The sequence below is a fragment of the Trematomus bernacchii genome, unplaced genomic scaffold (genome assembly GCF_902827165.1).
Source record: "Trematomus bernacchii unplaced genomic scaffold, fTreBer1.1, whole genome shotgun sequence".
Taxonomy (NCBI): Eukaryota; Metazoa; Chordata; class Actinopteri; order Perciformes; family Nototheniidae; genus Trematomus; species Trematomus bernacchii.
The window spans coordinates 3,929,778-3,945,544 of NW_022987720.1; the positions used below are offsets into that span (position 1 = coordinate 3,929,778).

A 15,767-nucleotide genomic window follows, 5' to 3' on the forward strand; every position below is an offset into this window, starting at 1 on the left:
CTGCCTGCACTCTCTACTCCTATCATGCCGACCACAGACCCACAGACACAATTACAAGGCGAGTCGTACGCTTGTGCTAAAAGCATACACTTGTAACTGTGTACAGCAGTGTGTGTTTGAGAGTGTGAGGGTAAAGACAGGGCAAGGTTGGGGGTGGGGATAAAGTGTGGCAGTTAGTAGAAACAGACCTCTCCTACAATCGCCCGTTTTTCTGTCACATTCATCCGACTTCTCTCCATGAAGTCACCACACACTACTTCACTACCTTGCTGTTTTATATATCTTGAATGAAGAATATTCAGGACAGTAGAGTAAACGGTGTGATTTTCCATTTACTAGGCAACTTCATTTGTGTGTGGAGGAGTTTAAGTGAGCGGGAAATCGCTGCAACCTGCAGAGGAGGCCATTTCAACCTGGCCCAGAAAATTCTGCGGTACAATCCTTTTACACTCCACTGCTTTTGCTGCAGTGCCCTGTATTATGCGCCCATCACTCTATCCTTCCATCTTCCTTACTCTCCTCCTCCCCTCCGACTCCCAACACCACCAAACACTTAAACTGCAACTGAGCTGATCCTTATCCACTGTCTCTTAAGATAGTACTTTAGGCTGAAGATGTTAAATCAGGATTATTAATGAAGGGAGATAAAAACCCAGGACCACATGCACAGATTCATTGGACACAAGCGTACACACAGCATCACTTATAATCCGTGTCCAAAAAGCCCTAAGTCACATGAATATGAACAGGAAGGCTTTTTGTTAATATGATACAAAGACCATCTTTGTTGTTACTTGGGCATTTCCCCCAGAACATCTGTAGATATGTATCTGTTAAGATCAATTTTAACATCTTATCCTCTGCAGGGTGAGATAGTGCGGCTTGTGTGTGTGAGAGGACGAGTGTGTCAGCGTGTCTCTGCCCTTCGACCTCTGAAGGATAATTTGGACTCACTTACCAGCTGAGACACCCCACACAACAGACTTCCACAATTAGATCACACACAATTATTAGATTATGATGGCTACTGTGTGTGGACAGGGTGAGGAGAAAGGGTCAGGGGGGGGGAGAGAAGCAGGGAGTGGTAACAGAAAGACAGGTAGAGGGCAAAGCAATTCAAAAGAGTGAAGTTACTGAAGGGGGAAGCGGGAAAGAAATGCAGGACACAACCAAAAGGAAGATTAGAAGGAACAATCCGTGATCTAAGAGTCTGCTCTCTGACTGTGTTTAAAAACACAACCCCATGATTCTTCAAAAAACAACAAACTGTTTATTGGATTGTAAAAAAAAGTATCAAAGCCTGCAGTTACAGGAAAGCCATAATTGCGAGTTCAGCTCAGTGAGCATTTTACTGTCTCGGTGTCAGTGACAAGGAAGCAGTTAAGGGTAGCATTGTGCAAAGCCATAAACACACTGCTGGCCCATGGGAAATCGATACGACGCCTTGGAGCATGGTATTACACCGCTGTGATTCCCTCTCTTTTGACTTTGTGCCCACTGCACTCTCCTCCAGCTACGCTATCCTGTCATCCTTCCAAAAGATACATTCTGACCACAGATTCAACTTCTCCCTACAAAGAGAAGTCTTCAGTGGGTAAACGAGCAAACCTTCAAGGGCTTTTTTCTGCTTGCATTTGCACCTCCAATAAAACTCTGAAGTTAGGAAAGCCAGCTGGGGTTCACATCTCAAGCCAGGAGAGCGGCAAGTTTGCTACATTCAACAAACTGTCTTAGCTTTAATACAGGAATACATAAACAACTCTGTTATATACCACAATCATGTAAACACATGCAAAGCAACTGTTCTGTAAGGAACCTGTAGCGATATCAGTTCGTATTGGCTATTTATATGTATTCACAAATTAACTCTTAGACTGCACTGTCAGCCCAATTGTCTGCATTTGTCTAAATGATTGTCTGTAAAAAATACCGGTTACCTGTACTGCTCATATGTGTTGGAGAAATACCTTTGAAATAGGAGCTAAAAGGACTCTTAAAACTGCAATCTCAGAATTATGATCGTTCCTAATGCTTGTGATTAGTACACTATAAGGGTGGTGTTCTTCAATATATGTTCTTAAAAGTATGGGAAAGTTCATACACACCAAAAAACGCCAAATGGCTTAAGTTTTCAGACTCAGAGGTTGCCTTCAGCCAAAGTGAAACTCTGAATTTTGTTCTGTTTTGTACTGTTGGGGATGACAAATGACATTGTCTCATGGCTGCCTGTCCCTCTAATAACAGCCATTAACACTGGGGGGGGGCAGACGAGGTCCATCACACAGGTGACAAACAAACACACTCTAAGGCACATCAGCAAGTGCACATCCAATTGAGTGCAGTAGGAGGTGAAGGTGTGAGTGACAGCAACAGAGTGAGAGTGCACAAGTAAGTGTGTGTGTGTGTGTTTGTGTGTGTTTCTAGAGAACTCACATTCCTCCTCTTTGGGGTCCAGCTGTGTGACGCTGATGGAGAGGAGGTCCACGCGCTCTTGCAGGGAGTTGACCCGGAAAGAGAAGGTGTGTGCTTCGTTGAACAGCTCTCCAAACAGGTCTTCTGCATATTTACCTACACAGATACACACAGGCACAGAACATATTTATTTTCACGCTTTTTAAAGTCAAATAACAGTGTTAACATTTAAAATGATTAAATAATTCAAAGAACATTATTTTATTATGCAATTATAATGACAATATTAAGTCTTAAATAGATTTCTATTATTTATTCAAAGTGTCACTTGTCTTTGGTTGAACAATCTCACTTTATGTTTAACATCAACCGTCTGCTTGTCTTGTATAACTATCTTTGTATGGAGTTTATATCTATAACACTTAGGTGCTCGTTTTAAAAAATGGAAACTAAAATGCTTTGTAAGACACAATCACAGCACAGTAGAAAGTGCTGTGATTGTGTGTTTTGGGGCCGACTGCTCTGTTGGAGATGTGTGTGTAGAGGTGTTTTAACAAAGGCATGTGTGATACTGGACGCACATTTAACTGATGAAGAAAAATCATATTTTTTCTTAAATGTTTTATTTTTTCTTCAATTAATGTGTTCTACAGATTTGTACGTATGTTGTATTATATCTTTAGAAATACTACAGAAATATGTAATTGTGATTGTGATCTTGAATGTGTAAGATTATAAAATGGGCCAGGTAATTTCCTGCATATTCCAATGCTGTAATGCCAGCAATGTAGTTTCCAGAAAATAAGCAGGACAGAATGAAAACTGACAAGTATGCATTAGCTGACTAAGTACCTCATTTATAACGGTCAGCTAATCGACTTACGGAGAGCCAAGGTGTGTTTGTGCTGTGTGTGTCTTTTCTTATAACTGTGAGAGAATATGAGTGTGTGTGTGTGTGTGTGTGTGTGTGTGTGTGTGTGTGTGTGTGTGTGTGTGTGTGTGTGTGTGTGTTTGTCTGTGCTACTGACTGAGGCTGCTGAGCTGGCGTATGACGTTGGCCAAGGAGATGTTAGTCACACACTCAAGCTCATTCTTGATGTTCCTTGGCAGCACCGTGTGGCACAGGTGCCTGGGCTCGATGGTGCGCTTCACCAGCGGCATCCTTCAGCTGCGACACCACTACCTACAGGAGTCAGGTGGAGGGGGGGAGGGGTGAAGGAAAAGAAGATACAACTTAGTAAGAGCGACAAGTCTTGTAAAATACCTTGTCATTTTGTTGTTTGCAACAATACAAGAGACAGACAGAAAAGAAAAACAAGTGTTTCACTGTTTCATATGGTCAAACATTACCAGATTTTTTCTAACAGAGCAATGGAGAGAAAACATTAGCATAGGAGAAAGAGAAATGACAGAACATGATGTGAGTTTAAGGGTAAAAAGGGCCCGTGGAGAGGGAATACGATGTGAGAAGTACAGTTTAACAGGATCCTGGAGGAAAAGAAAGAGAAGTCATGTTTTGACATTGCTAACAGCCATGTTGCCTCATCTGTTTCACCGACTTAGCACTGTCTTGTCCTTTTTCATCATGCACAGCCAGGCTAACAAACCTCAGCACTTTGTCTGCCCAGTCAGCCATGCTAATGGCCTTACAGATGCAGTGCAGTCCCAATTGTCCTCCACTCACACGAACATCAAATACAAAGATGACTTCCCCAAACCACAGAACCATAATATGTGAACAGAGCTTAATACATCTTTCTACCTCAAAAAGCCTCAAGAAAAACTGTGCTGGCATTTTTCTAAGGCTGTTAACATCACCACGACAACGCTAACAGGCTGACATTTAGCAGATATGTCCATGTTCAGTTTCTTGACATAGTAATCCAATAGTTGTTGAGATAGTTCAGTCAGAACTCGGAATGTCAGTTTCATGGTTGGGCTACAGGAAAAGACTGGGGATCACCAAAGCCGACAGAATCAGGGATCCAAAATGTATGCGGATCAATCCAATAGGTGTTGGAACACGTCACATAAATAACTTAAGACATTATGAGAGTAACATGATGTTACACAACATTGCATGGATATGTGATGAAAAGGGTGAGAAATGAGAGCAAAGCAATCAGGATCACAGAGGGCAAAACACCATCCATCCGCACAACCCAACAGGGACCAACACCAGTTAATCATGCTAACAACACCTCGCCTCTCTGCTGTAATGAGAGCGAGTGCGTGCAACGATGTGGAGATCAGGTGCTGACGGAGTGATCGACTGGGATTGACAGTGATGAGGCCTTGTTAAAGCACTGATTAAACTTGAATTGACATGTCTGGTACTTTTAATATCCGGCTGTATTCTTAGCGGTGTTGCCGTCACCGAGAAAAAAACATGATTTTTGACCATATCCATTCAAATGTAGGCAGATGAGGAAGGCTATTCTAGGAAGTGGCCCAGCTATGGATGGTTGTAGGGAAGAAAGAGAGGGAGCCCAGTAAAAGCTTTGTTGAGGTGATTCATCTTAGAAGAGTCTTAAATGGGGGCAAAAATGCCCATAAAAGGAGAGAATGGGAACCTGCACCTCTGTAAGCCGTTGTTAAAGTGGTTTCAATGAGGTGTGCGGGCGATGTTACTGCGACACAAAGCCAAACACGGCTCCAAATCCCTGCCTACTTCTTAAATAACAAGATGTCCCCCCCCACTCATTGGAGATTTCTTTATTCTCTCCAAGTCTCTCACTCACCCACACAGCCAGTGTACGCTGACATGTTACAGCCTGCGGAAGTCTTAGTAATGGAGGGCAAACCCCTGAGCTGCCACTTGCCAAGGTGGAGGTGTAAACTAGGAGTTGACCTTTAACCTTCAGATCCAACACACCTGCTGTTTGTTCAGGAGGATCATCTTAAAAACACACAAAAGCAGGAAAAAGGATATCAGACCAAACACTTAAGGGCTTTCTTGTCACAAGTTAGATGTCTTGTGTCTGTACGCTAGTAACTTCTTGGTGCTTCCCCTAGAAATAATCCAGCATATGACCTAAGGTACAGTAGCAATTTGCAGTTTTTACAGTTCTGTTTTTGTAAGAATAAACAAACAAGAATATTTTCATGGTGAATATTGTTAGACACATCCGGGCAAACTGTTTCCCCCTGTATCAAGTCTTTGTGCTAAGCTAAGTTAGCCAACATGATGGCGGTGTCTTGTCATCAACTCAAGATAACAACCACAAATCCTAATGTTATACTCATATTCTTGAAGTTGCTGTGCATCTCCTTCATCCTTACTCACAGCATAAGCAATCCGCTAGGGCTGCTCAATTAATCGTATTTTTATCGCAATTACGATTATGGCTTGCAACGATTACGAAAACAACGTAATCGAAATAAAACGATTATTTTTTTATTATAATTTCTTTTTTTTTCTATTGGTTTTTCAGTTGAATTATACTTACAGTTCAGGGTAATCAACTGTTAAAAACATACTGTTCACATTTTTTTTCTCCAATAAATTGATGTTTTCAAAGTAAATGGATAATCGTTTTTAATAATCGTGATATCAATTATTGACCCAAATAATCGAGATTATGATTTTTGCCATAATCGAGCAGCCCTACAATCCGCTCCCCTTAAAACCTTCCCCTCCTTTGGGATTAATATCAGAAATCAATAAGGCATTTATTTACCTCTTTTCAGCTCATTGCCTTACTTATAAGAACATTAAGTGTATATAGGTTGTATATTCAGCATATCTCTGGGGCACAGGTGAACAGAGACAGATGATAGAGGCAAACGCAATTAAATCAGTCCATCATAACTGTTTATTTCTCTGCTGCACACACACACACACAATAGCTTATTTAACACAAACACACAGCCACACACACAGATGATGACGAATGTATCTGCCAGGCAGGTTTACAAGGTGTGTATACCCCTCCCCATGCACCCATCCCTTCTTTCCTTCCCTCTCATCTCCCCATAAATGAATGTGTTGACCTCTTAGCAACCTTCCTCCTTCCTAGTGGGTCATAAGAGTTATTTCTGAGAATGACGGAGAACAGATTTGACTTAAAAAAAGGGGGAAAATCAGGCTTTCAGAAGGCAGTGTAAAAAGATGATTGATGGAAAACAACCTTTGTACACAAATGTGGGAAACAATGCAAAATAAAATCCCTTTATTTGTATCTGACTTAAGATCTAACAACAAATACTTCACGGATGACAGAGAAAACTGGACATAACAGGATAGAATTATGAAGTCCAAACCGAGACAGCAGAGAGAATCAGCATTCACTCCTATTCTCTAAGGCCCATCATATAAAACCCCATAGAAAATCTGTGTTAAGTCGTAATATTGATTCTGCCAACCTGAACTCCTCAGGGCTTTTCAAATAGCAGAGTAGACATTTTCAGTTTCTTTATATATATTTCAAATAGAGATTCAGAAATGATCATAAATGCCATACTCCGAGGTGTGCCTCAAACACAACCAGTTACTGTAAGAGGGTCTGTGTTTCAAAGTCATAAAATCATATTTACTGCTCTGTTATACAACTTAATTATTCATTGTCAATAAAACAAAAAAAGGAGTGAGGAAGAGAACTCTCTAATTTCTGCTATTGAGTAGTTCTAGTTTGAGCTCAATTCCTGTTTGAAGCATGGTTACAATATGTTTTCTTTGCATAATGTATCAGGAAAGTTTCAATGTAGGAAGATCTCTTTTATTACATTTATTTAAATGTGTTGACACATCAATAATGAGTAAACTCGGCTCGCATTTCAAAGTAAAGACTGTCTGCCCGCAGCACATATGCGTTTGCGGGTGATTAATGACTGCAGCATACATTTGCCGCCTTGCTGATTGGACATAAGTTAACTCAAGGCTGCTGTCCACGGGAGGGAACATTTTCACACACACACACACACACACCAGCACTCACTACTGTATGCACACACACACACATACATGCTGCGGTTGTCCGCTGTGGGTTCTCTATACCATACTCTGACATGATTGCATATGACAGCGCTGCTCCCCTGAGAAAAGTGCTGTCATTTCTCTTGGGTTCCCACGAGAGAGAGCTTACACATCATCTTGGCTTTGGCAGTGAGAGAAACATAAAATGAAGGAGACAGAGATACTTAGCTAAAACCAAGTACAATTTACAAAACCATAACAATGTGACAGCTTTTAACAAGGTGGAATCACAAGATGTTTTACCTGCATGGGTGAAAGGGCTTAATAAGCAACACTCACACTTTTCCATGACCAATAGGACTTAATGAGAAGTGACTTATCAAAAGGTTTACCGCACAAAGAGTGTTCCACCGGATAAATACAGGATGCTCATCATGACTAGCTTAAGCCTTAGGGAAAACATGCCATCAGGTGTAGCTCCTCAACCATAAGGTTTGTATTCATATTTCTTGTCTTATTTGAAAAAGTAATCAGCTTAGGAATGTGATAGGTTAACTTATTTAGTATGTTGCCTTCGAAATACATTTATTTTTACAAGATGCAAGATTTGTATCCTTGCCTAGCATATGATACATAAATATCACCACTATAACAAGATTCCACGGATAATGATGCAACTGTGACTGCACATTCAATTAAAATACACTGAATTGTGGTGTCCGCTGCCAAGTAAGTAGGTTTGACTCCCCATTTCAGGCAATGTCATCCCCATTTCAACTCTGCATCTCCAATAAAAGCACTCTCTGGCCCAAAAAAGACACTCACATATACAACTTATGATATAATTTATGAAGATATATACAAAACAGGTGGCCACTGACAACCAGTGCACTTAAGGCTAAACTTGACTGTAGAACATTGAGTACCTACTAAGACATGCTGATAAACAGTGTTTTAAGTTGCTCAGAACTATTGTAGACTTTCTAGCGATACCAAACATGTTATATTAGACTGATAGGAGGAAATTATCCCTGATCTTGAACACAAACATCTACTTGAACTCCACCAAAGGGCTAAACGTGGTATGTTACCGTCAGGCTTAAGGAGTTAAAATAAAAATATATTAAAGATACAACTCCAGCAGAATAGATTAACTCTAATGGGCTGATGCAGTGTGACAAGAGAGCAAATGATATAGACATTATGATTTTGATGCGTCAGGCTTTTTATCAGACTGCAGAAATGTGTTGCGGAGGAATTAATTAGCTACTCACAGGTAACCAAATAGAAAGACAGATGAAGTGATTACATGAAAGAGCGTCTGATACTGACTGAGATGCTGAGGGTAACGCATAACAATCTGCTCAGTACAATTACGCATTATAGATTACAATATTCACCGACAGCATATTGTGCGGCTGATTGATTCAATTTCTCTGACCAGTCTCACACAGCAGGACGGCGGTTTGACAACCATGAAGCTTCGCTCACCGCAGTCGAGTTAGATATACTGCTTGGGGAGTAAAACCCTTTCAGTTTCAGTATTTCCTAATATCATTTTTATAGTCAATCATCAGCTGATATTCCACAAAGGGGATGAAATCGATGAGGCATTTATTACTGCATAGTCATTATTCTGAGACAGATGTCTGACAATTCAGCACAATGGCAGCTTCATGAAAGAATGCGGAGTTAAATTGAACAATGAAAAAATGTACAATCTCCCATTATGTTTGAATTATTTAAACCATGAGCGGACATGTTTTTGTTCGAGGACTATGGCTTCCCTATACATTCCCTTTTTTGTGCCCTTATTCTTTCCTCCTTCACTTTTCCTAGCCAGTAAAACAGAGTAGGACCATCCCTTCAGCCCACCTATAAGTATTAATTGATCAGTTACGATCACTTCAAAGGAACAGTTTCCACTACCTGCTCTTATCCATCCTTTAGTTTTCCATCCAGTCTACAGGATAGCCAGCCTCATTGTCCTCCCACTTTTTACGATCCATACATCTTGGGGGGTGCTTCCCGCTGTCACCTATCACCATGGAAACGGCTGCAGTGGGATGTTATTGGTCACTTTATGATATCCCAAGGGAGGCAAATTAAGAGGAAGGTGTAAAGGGGGGGGGGGGGGGTGCTTTGGCTAAGATCAGGTTGTTGTGTGAGTACAGTGATAGCAACTGATGAATGAACGCAATATGAGAGGGAGAAGAAGAGCGAGATCTGGGATCGCTCATCCTTTGTGTGTGAGCACAAAGCAGGGCGAGGGACGGCACGTGTCAGGGGAGAGAGAGGGGCCTCAACCGCTGCGGCTCAGTGCACTCAGGACAATATGTCCAACTAAAGGCTCTAATGAATCCTAATGGAGCATTTACTCACTCACACTGTCACACAATATAGCAGAGGACCCCCTCAATATGGAGCAGGTCAAGGGCCTTTGCCTTGGAGGAGAAAGACCATTGATACACCATCAGCTCACACACACACCAACACACACACACACACACACACACGACACACCACACACACACACACACACACACACACACACACACACACACACACACACACACACACACACACACACACACACACACACACACACACACAACACACACACACACACACACACACACACACACACACACACACACACACACACACCACACACACACACACACACACACACCACACACACACACACACACACACCACACACACACACACACACACAACACACACACACACACACATCACACACACACACACACACACACAACACACACACACACACACACACACACACACACACACACACACACACACACACACACACACACACACCACACACACACACACACACACACACAACACACACACACACCACACACACACACACACACACACACACACACACACACACACACACACACACACACACACACACACACACACGCCAGGGTTTCTTGTAGTTGTTGCTAATTATGAAAAAACAGAGAGATTCTACTAAAAAAAGACAGAAAAAGAAATAGCAAACAGGCCACCACTGTGATGCCATTTTTTTTAAGCCCCAGTTTCCCATGATGGTTCTGTGAAACTGGAAAATCACAAGAAAAGAGAAACTAGCAGGAAACCAGCAAGGGAGCTGGTTGGAATTGTAATGAAATGCTTCTGCCTTTTGAAAGAACAGCGATCTCATCATTACGTGATGTTAAATTCATGGTCTGAAGAGTTAGTCAAAGTGATTTTCTCTGTGGTAACCATGACACAGAATACAACACAAGGCACAGATTAAGAGTCTGGTTCCTATGAGGGCTGCCATACTGACTGCTGGGCTTCTGCAGGGTTCACAAAGTTACATTTGAGACTGTATAAGACCTTTTTGATACTTAACAACATGGAATGGAAATCGCCATTATCAGGAAAATGACTTACAAAGTATCAAACTCAGCATGTATCTCTTGCCTGCAAAACAATAATTGTATAATAATATAAATACATTTTCGAGTTTGAATTTTCAACGTTTATTGAACTTTTTGCTAAAATTGACACCTGTTACTTTTGAGACAATGCCTATACTGTAGATACTGTAGCAATAGTGATGGTGTTTGCTATCGGTCTTGTGACTAAAACTCTGAAATAGGATTCAGCCGTGTTTTGTGGGTATAATCTTCTACGTTTATCCTTGAATAAACTAAAAGTAGAAGATGTCAGCATTTGATAAGAAGACGTATATTTAAAACCTTTGTAAATTAAATGTATTAGTGTCCATACCATATTTTTCTGAGCACCAGCATATTTGTTTGGTGCTCAGAGCGAAACATACATGTTAAACAGATGGTAACCCACATAGATAATACAGATCAGAAGGACAATGCTCCTGTTGTACAATGGTGGTGAGAGTGGTGATACGTTGTCAAGAAGATATTGTTATCATAGAGACAAAACAAATGAATAAATGATGAAGTGCTGTGATGAAGTGCTCCCCAGCACCCTGCCAGCACTGCTCTTGCCAGAGTAAAATGCTTTATGGACATTTAGGATAAAGCCTTTATTCAGACTGCAGAAACTCTGTAGTCACAAAAGCAAGGTTTGTCCTTTAGTTATTGACATCTTGTGAGGGTCATCAATACAAAAGAAGACCTTTCAGACCTTATGAAATAGACTAATAATGTGCTGCTCTCTCCCTTAAGCCCCTTTTCAAAGTCTACTAAAGCTTAAATATAGTTGCATTCTCCACTTCAAATTAGCCTGAACATGTTATCCTTTTTCCAGTGGTTCTGGGAACTCTTCGCTACGACTGCAGACTTGATTTGTTCCTACACTGTGAACAGCTGCAGACATAAAAAACATAGACATCTAATCAGGTAAACTGGCAGAGCAACAGCAGCGCAGCGCACAAGAGCGCACAGATCAAACTGGCAAAGCTTACCAGCAGCTGGTTTTAATCCGTATTGCAGATACTGTACGCAAGACACCAGCACTCAATTTCCAAAGAAAACAAAAGGAGAAGAAAAAGTTTTGCACATTGTCAAACTCAAAACTTATCAAGGAGACTTCCGTTTCTTTCAGCTAGTAAAAAGACTTTACTTTGGGACTGCGGAGGCTCAACAGAGAAGAAAATATCTGTGGCTCATCGTTTTTGTAATAGTAATGAGGCCGTTATAACATTTTAAATGGTGTTTGTACTTTCATTTTCTCATATCTCAAATGGCCAGACACATTTTCATCACACATTTCAAGATAACAAAACGCTGACGTCTTACTTTGGATCAGACTGCATCAGATGTTCTCAGCGAGTTAGAATAGACTCACATTTCTGGGCTCATTGAGGAACTGACAGGGAGAAAGCCTGCTGCTGAACTCTTTGTCTCTGTCTGTGATTTCACTGTTGGCCACATCTAAAAACACTTTTGCCTTCAGAAGGAAGCCATGTTGTACAAACTAGATATTTGAGTTTACCCCAGTCTCAGCGCTTTTGTGGGAACAGACGGTTGAATCTGACAGGAGAGTGGAGCTGGCGCCTGTGCACAGTAAGAGGTCCCTGATGGACATGAGCAGAATGAAATAATACTGAACATGTTGAAACTCTGTCAAAAGCAGAGGTTGGAAGAATCACTTATCAAAGATATATGCAAAGTATCGGGCCTATATCACTCAAATAACCTCATACGCAGATCAACCTCTCCATTTGGGACTACAACATCCTCATTGCTCCCCCCCCCCCATCGCAACAGATCACGTTGGCAGTACATATCATGGCATGTGGCAGAGTATCTTCCTGCCAATTAAAATGCTGTACCAGCCGGCGCCCCTTCAGCAGTGAGATGACACCCTGCAGGGCCACACCAGTTAGGTGCTATAAAAACGCACACACAACACCTCTTGTTGTCGGGCTAAAAATACGCTAGTGCTGCCAGGTTGGGCTCCGGCAGTTAGTCGGACACTTAAGTTTAAAGGGTGCTTGTGGCGAGGGATACAGGTACATAATAATCACATTTCCTCACATCAGTCACTCAGGACTTTTGAAACTGTATTTGCTGTTGATTTTGTCTTTGACTATAGAGCTAGGCAATACATCAATCATATATCGATATAGTGATATGTGACGAGATGTTGTCCTAGATTTCTGTTATCGCTTAAGTGTCTTTACCTGGTTTTAAAGGCTGCTTAGAATCAGAATCAGAAACAGCTTTATCACCAGGTAGGTTTACACGTACAAGGAATTTGACTTGGTGTCGTGGTGCATACATACAAGTAAAACGAGAATTAAAAACACAGGTAGAGAACTAGAAAAATATTAAAAATAATACAAAATATAGTGTATATATATATAACAGTATTTACATTGCAATGGAATGGAATAAAATATGGAATAAAAATCGGCAGTAATAAAATAAAAAATAAAACAGATATTGTTGTACATTGTGTGCATTAATGTAATGCATAGAGTCTGCCTTGTGAGTATAGTAATGTCATTTTCTGAATTAGACTTTTCTATCTCTTCTATTATTTCCATACACCAACTTATGATCACTGATGATTAATAATAAAATATTAGATTTTGTGAAATCACCATTAGTCAAGCCTTTTAATGTCGTCGGGATATCTACATATTTGATCAAATACATTTTGGTATTTCATTTCCTCCATAATCCCCAGCCCTATCTTTGACGAGCCGTTCTGTATATTGTCTGCTTGTGCTGTGTGTGTTGCTCCGTTCTGTCTACGGCCAGGTACATGTTGGACAGTAAGAGGTCCGAATCAGGCCGGGGTGTGTGAAGCATGACAGTCATTTAGCACATCGCCCGGCCTCTCCTCCTGACACAGCCAGCAGTGATCAAAGTGAACATCCTGGCACACAGGCAATCAGATGGTGCTCAGGCACTCAGATGGCACGCATCCACAGGCTGCCTGACTCTCTGTGCTGATGTAATCCAGGCAGCTGTAAACAAGTTTTGAAGGTTGCTGCAAACAAAAAGAGTGCTTAAACGCAAAGTCGCAATCCTTTTATTTTCTTTTATGGCCTGGAGATGTTCTTTTCTCTATAATCTCTATTTTATTTAAAGAAACAAAGTGAAAAAACTGTGCCCACATGTATTTATATTGAAATTGCAGTACTCTTTATGCATGGATTAAACAGCTATAGAGATGGTCTTTTTTTATGCAGCCATAAAACACACTGTTGTCTTTTTCTTTGCCTATAGCTCTTTGGAGAAGATAAGGATCTAAGCTTTCCATTCAGCGAATACTTTCTGTGTGTGGAAAGAAATCCCTGAGATTCAACAGAGGCTGCCTGTCCACTACACTTTGCATTCGGAGCATGAGCTGTATACTGGGTGAGCAGGGAAACACACACCACATTGTCCAAAGCAATCCAAGCTCTTTGTAACAAAATACATTTAGCAAACGGGCTTCATCCCACCGTAGACAACTAAATATTCATTGACGTCTGTGCTTCAACATCAATGAGTCGTGTGTCTATCGAACAAACAGACTCAAAGAAGTTTATCTGCTGAGTTCACCGAAACCCACGATGAATAATGAAAGCCTGCTGCTCAATAATACATGTCTGCATGCTCGAACTGTGCAGCTGTGCTTGTTTGGCCTGTGAGGTAAATGTCATTATACCATCTCCCTTGCTGTGCATACAGACGTGAAAGACATGCACACAGATGAACCACTGCAGCAACCCCTTTCAGCTTGAACAGCAGAACACACTATTTAACATAAGAAATAAGAAATATTACCGAAAAGCGAGAACACAGTGCATATTTACAATCTCAATACACAGGAGTGCTACTGAGGCCAGCCAAGAAGCTTGTTAGGAGGGCAAAACACTTAAAGTGGACATGCCGTCCAAATTAAACTTGCACAATTCCATTTATCTTGTCCGCCTATCTGGTAGTAAATAAAAATAAGAAGGATGTCAAGAATAGGGGTGTAACTAAAGAGCATGTTCATGCTAAATGTATCTGTTCATTTTTTTCAATTAATTAGGTTGTTTGGTCTATAAAATGACAGAAAATAGTGAAAGGTGTCGATCAGTTTGTTTACAAAGCCCAATAGTCTCCTAAATGTCTTGTTTTGTCCACTCAAAGATATTCCGTTTACTGTCATATAAATAAACCATAAAATATTCATTTTTAAATAGCTAGAACCTTTTACTTTTTTTTCTTTAGTTGACAGCTAATTTCAACATTGAACAAGAGGGAACCACCATGTGTTGTAACAGACCCACTTTTTGAGGTTAAATATCTTTGCATGAACATTAAGTGAGTTATACATTTCAAGAAGACTTTTGCCTTCTGTCACATGTTTAACAAAAGTTTACCGAGCTCCTGTACTTCTTTAGGGGGATAAGTACACCAAAGAAGGAGAGAACAGATGAAGAAAAAGGCAGCTTGAGGCACATTCAAAAAGAAAGACAAAAAAGGCAGCGTGGGTGGCATCAGGGGAAAAGGAGAGATCTTCATCTTCTCTCATCGAGATCAATGCCAGAGCCCACACTGTTACAGGGCAGAGAGGCAGGATAACAAGAAGATACTTCTTATTGATACTGTGTTTTTTCTTATATTGCAGTATTGTGATTCAGTACTTTATAGTTTACAGTGACATGCTGATTCACATTTATATGACTCACTCCCAGAGGGCAACATGTCAAAAGCCATTACAAGTTGAGTGTAAAGGTGGCACCCTACTTTTGCTCTTGCGAAGTGCCCTTAAGCACTCACCTTTTCATGTTTTGTCATTGCATCACCCCTCTGTCAACGTACCTTGTTCTGGTTAGAAATGCTAATGCGGCACACTGTAGAATAATTGCTCTGCTATTAATTTCCTTTGATCTATATAGAAAAATAATGTGTGTCATGGTAGGAGAATGAGAGAAATATGGTGTGGTGATGTAGCCTTGAGGCAAAGTGTATTTCAGTCTCTC

General features: G+C 40.8%; 1 protein-coding gene across 1 annotated transcript in view; it reads right to left on the reverse strand.

Annotated features, from left to right (window-relative positions):
- wasf1 (WASP family member 1) overlaps positions 1-15,767 on the reverse strand; it is a 53,460-nt gene that overhangs the window by 24,960 nt on the left and 12,733 nt on the right. The window contains 2 exon segments of the mRNA XM_034143055.1: positions 2,434-2,568; positions 3,441-3,595. Of these exon segments, the coding sequence (XP_033998946.1) occupies positions 2,434-2,568; positions 3,441-3,573 (268 nt within the window). The 5' untranslated portion in view covers positions 3,574-3,595.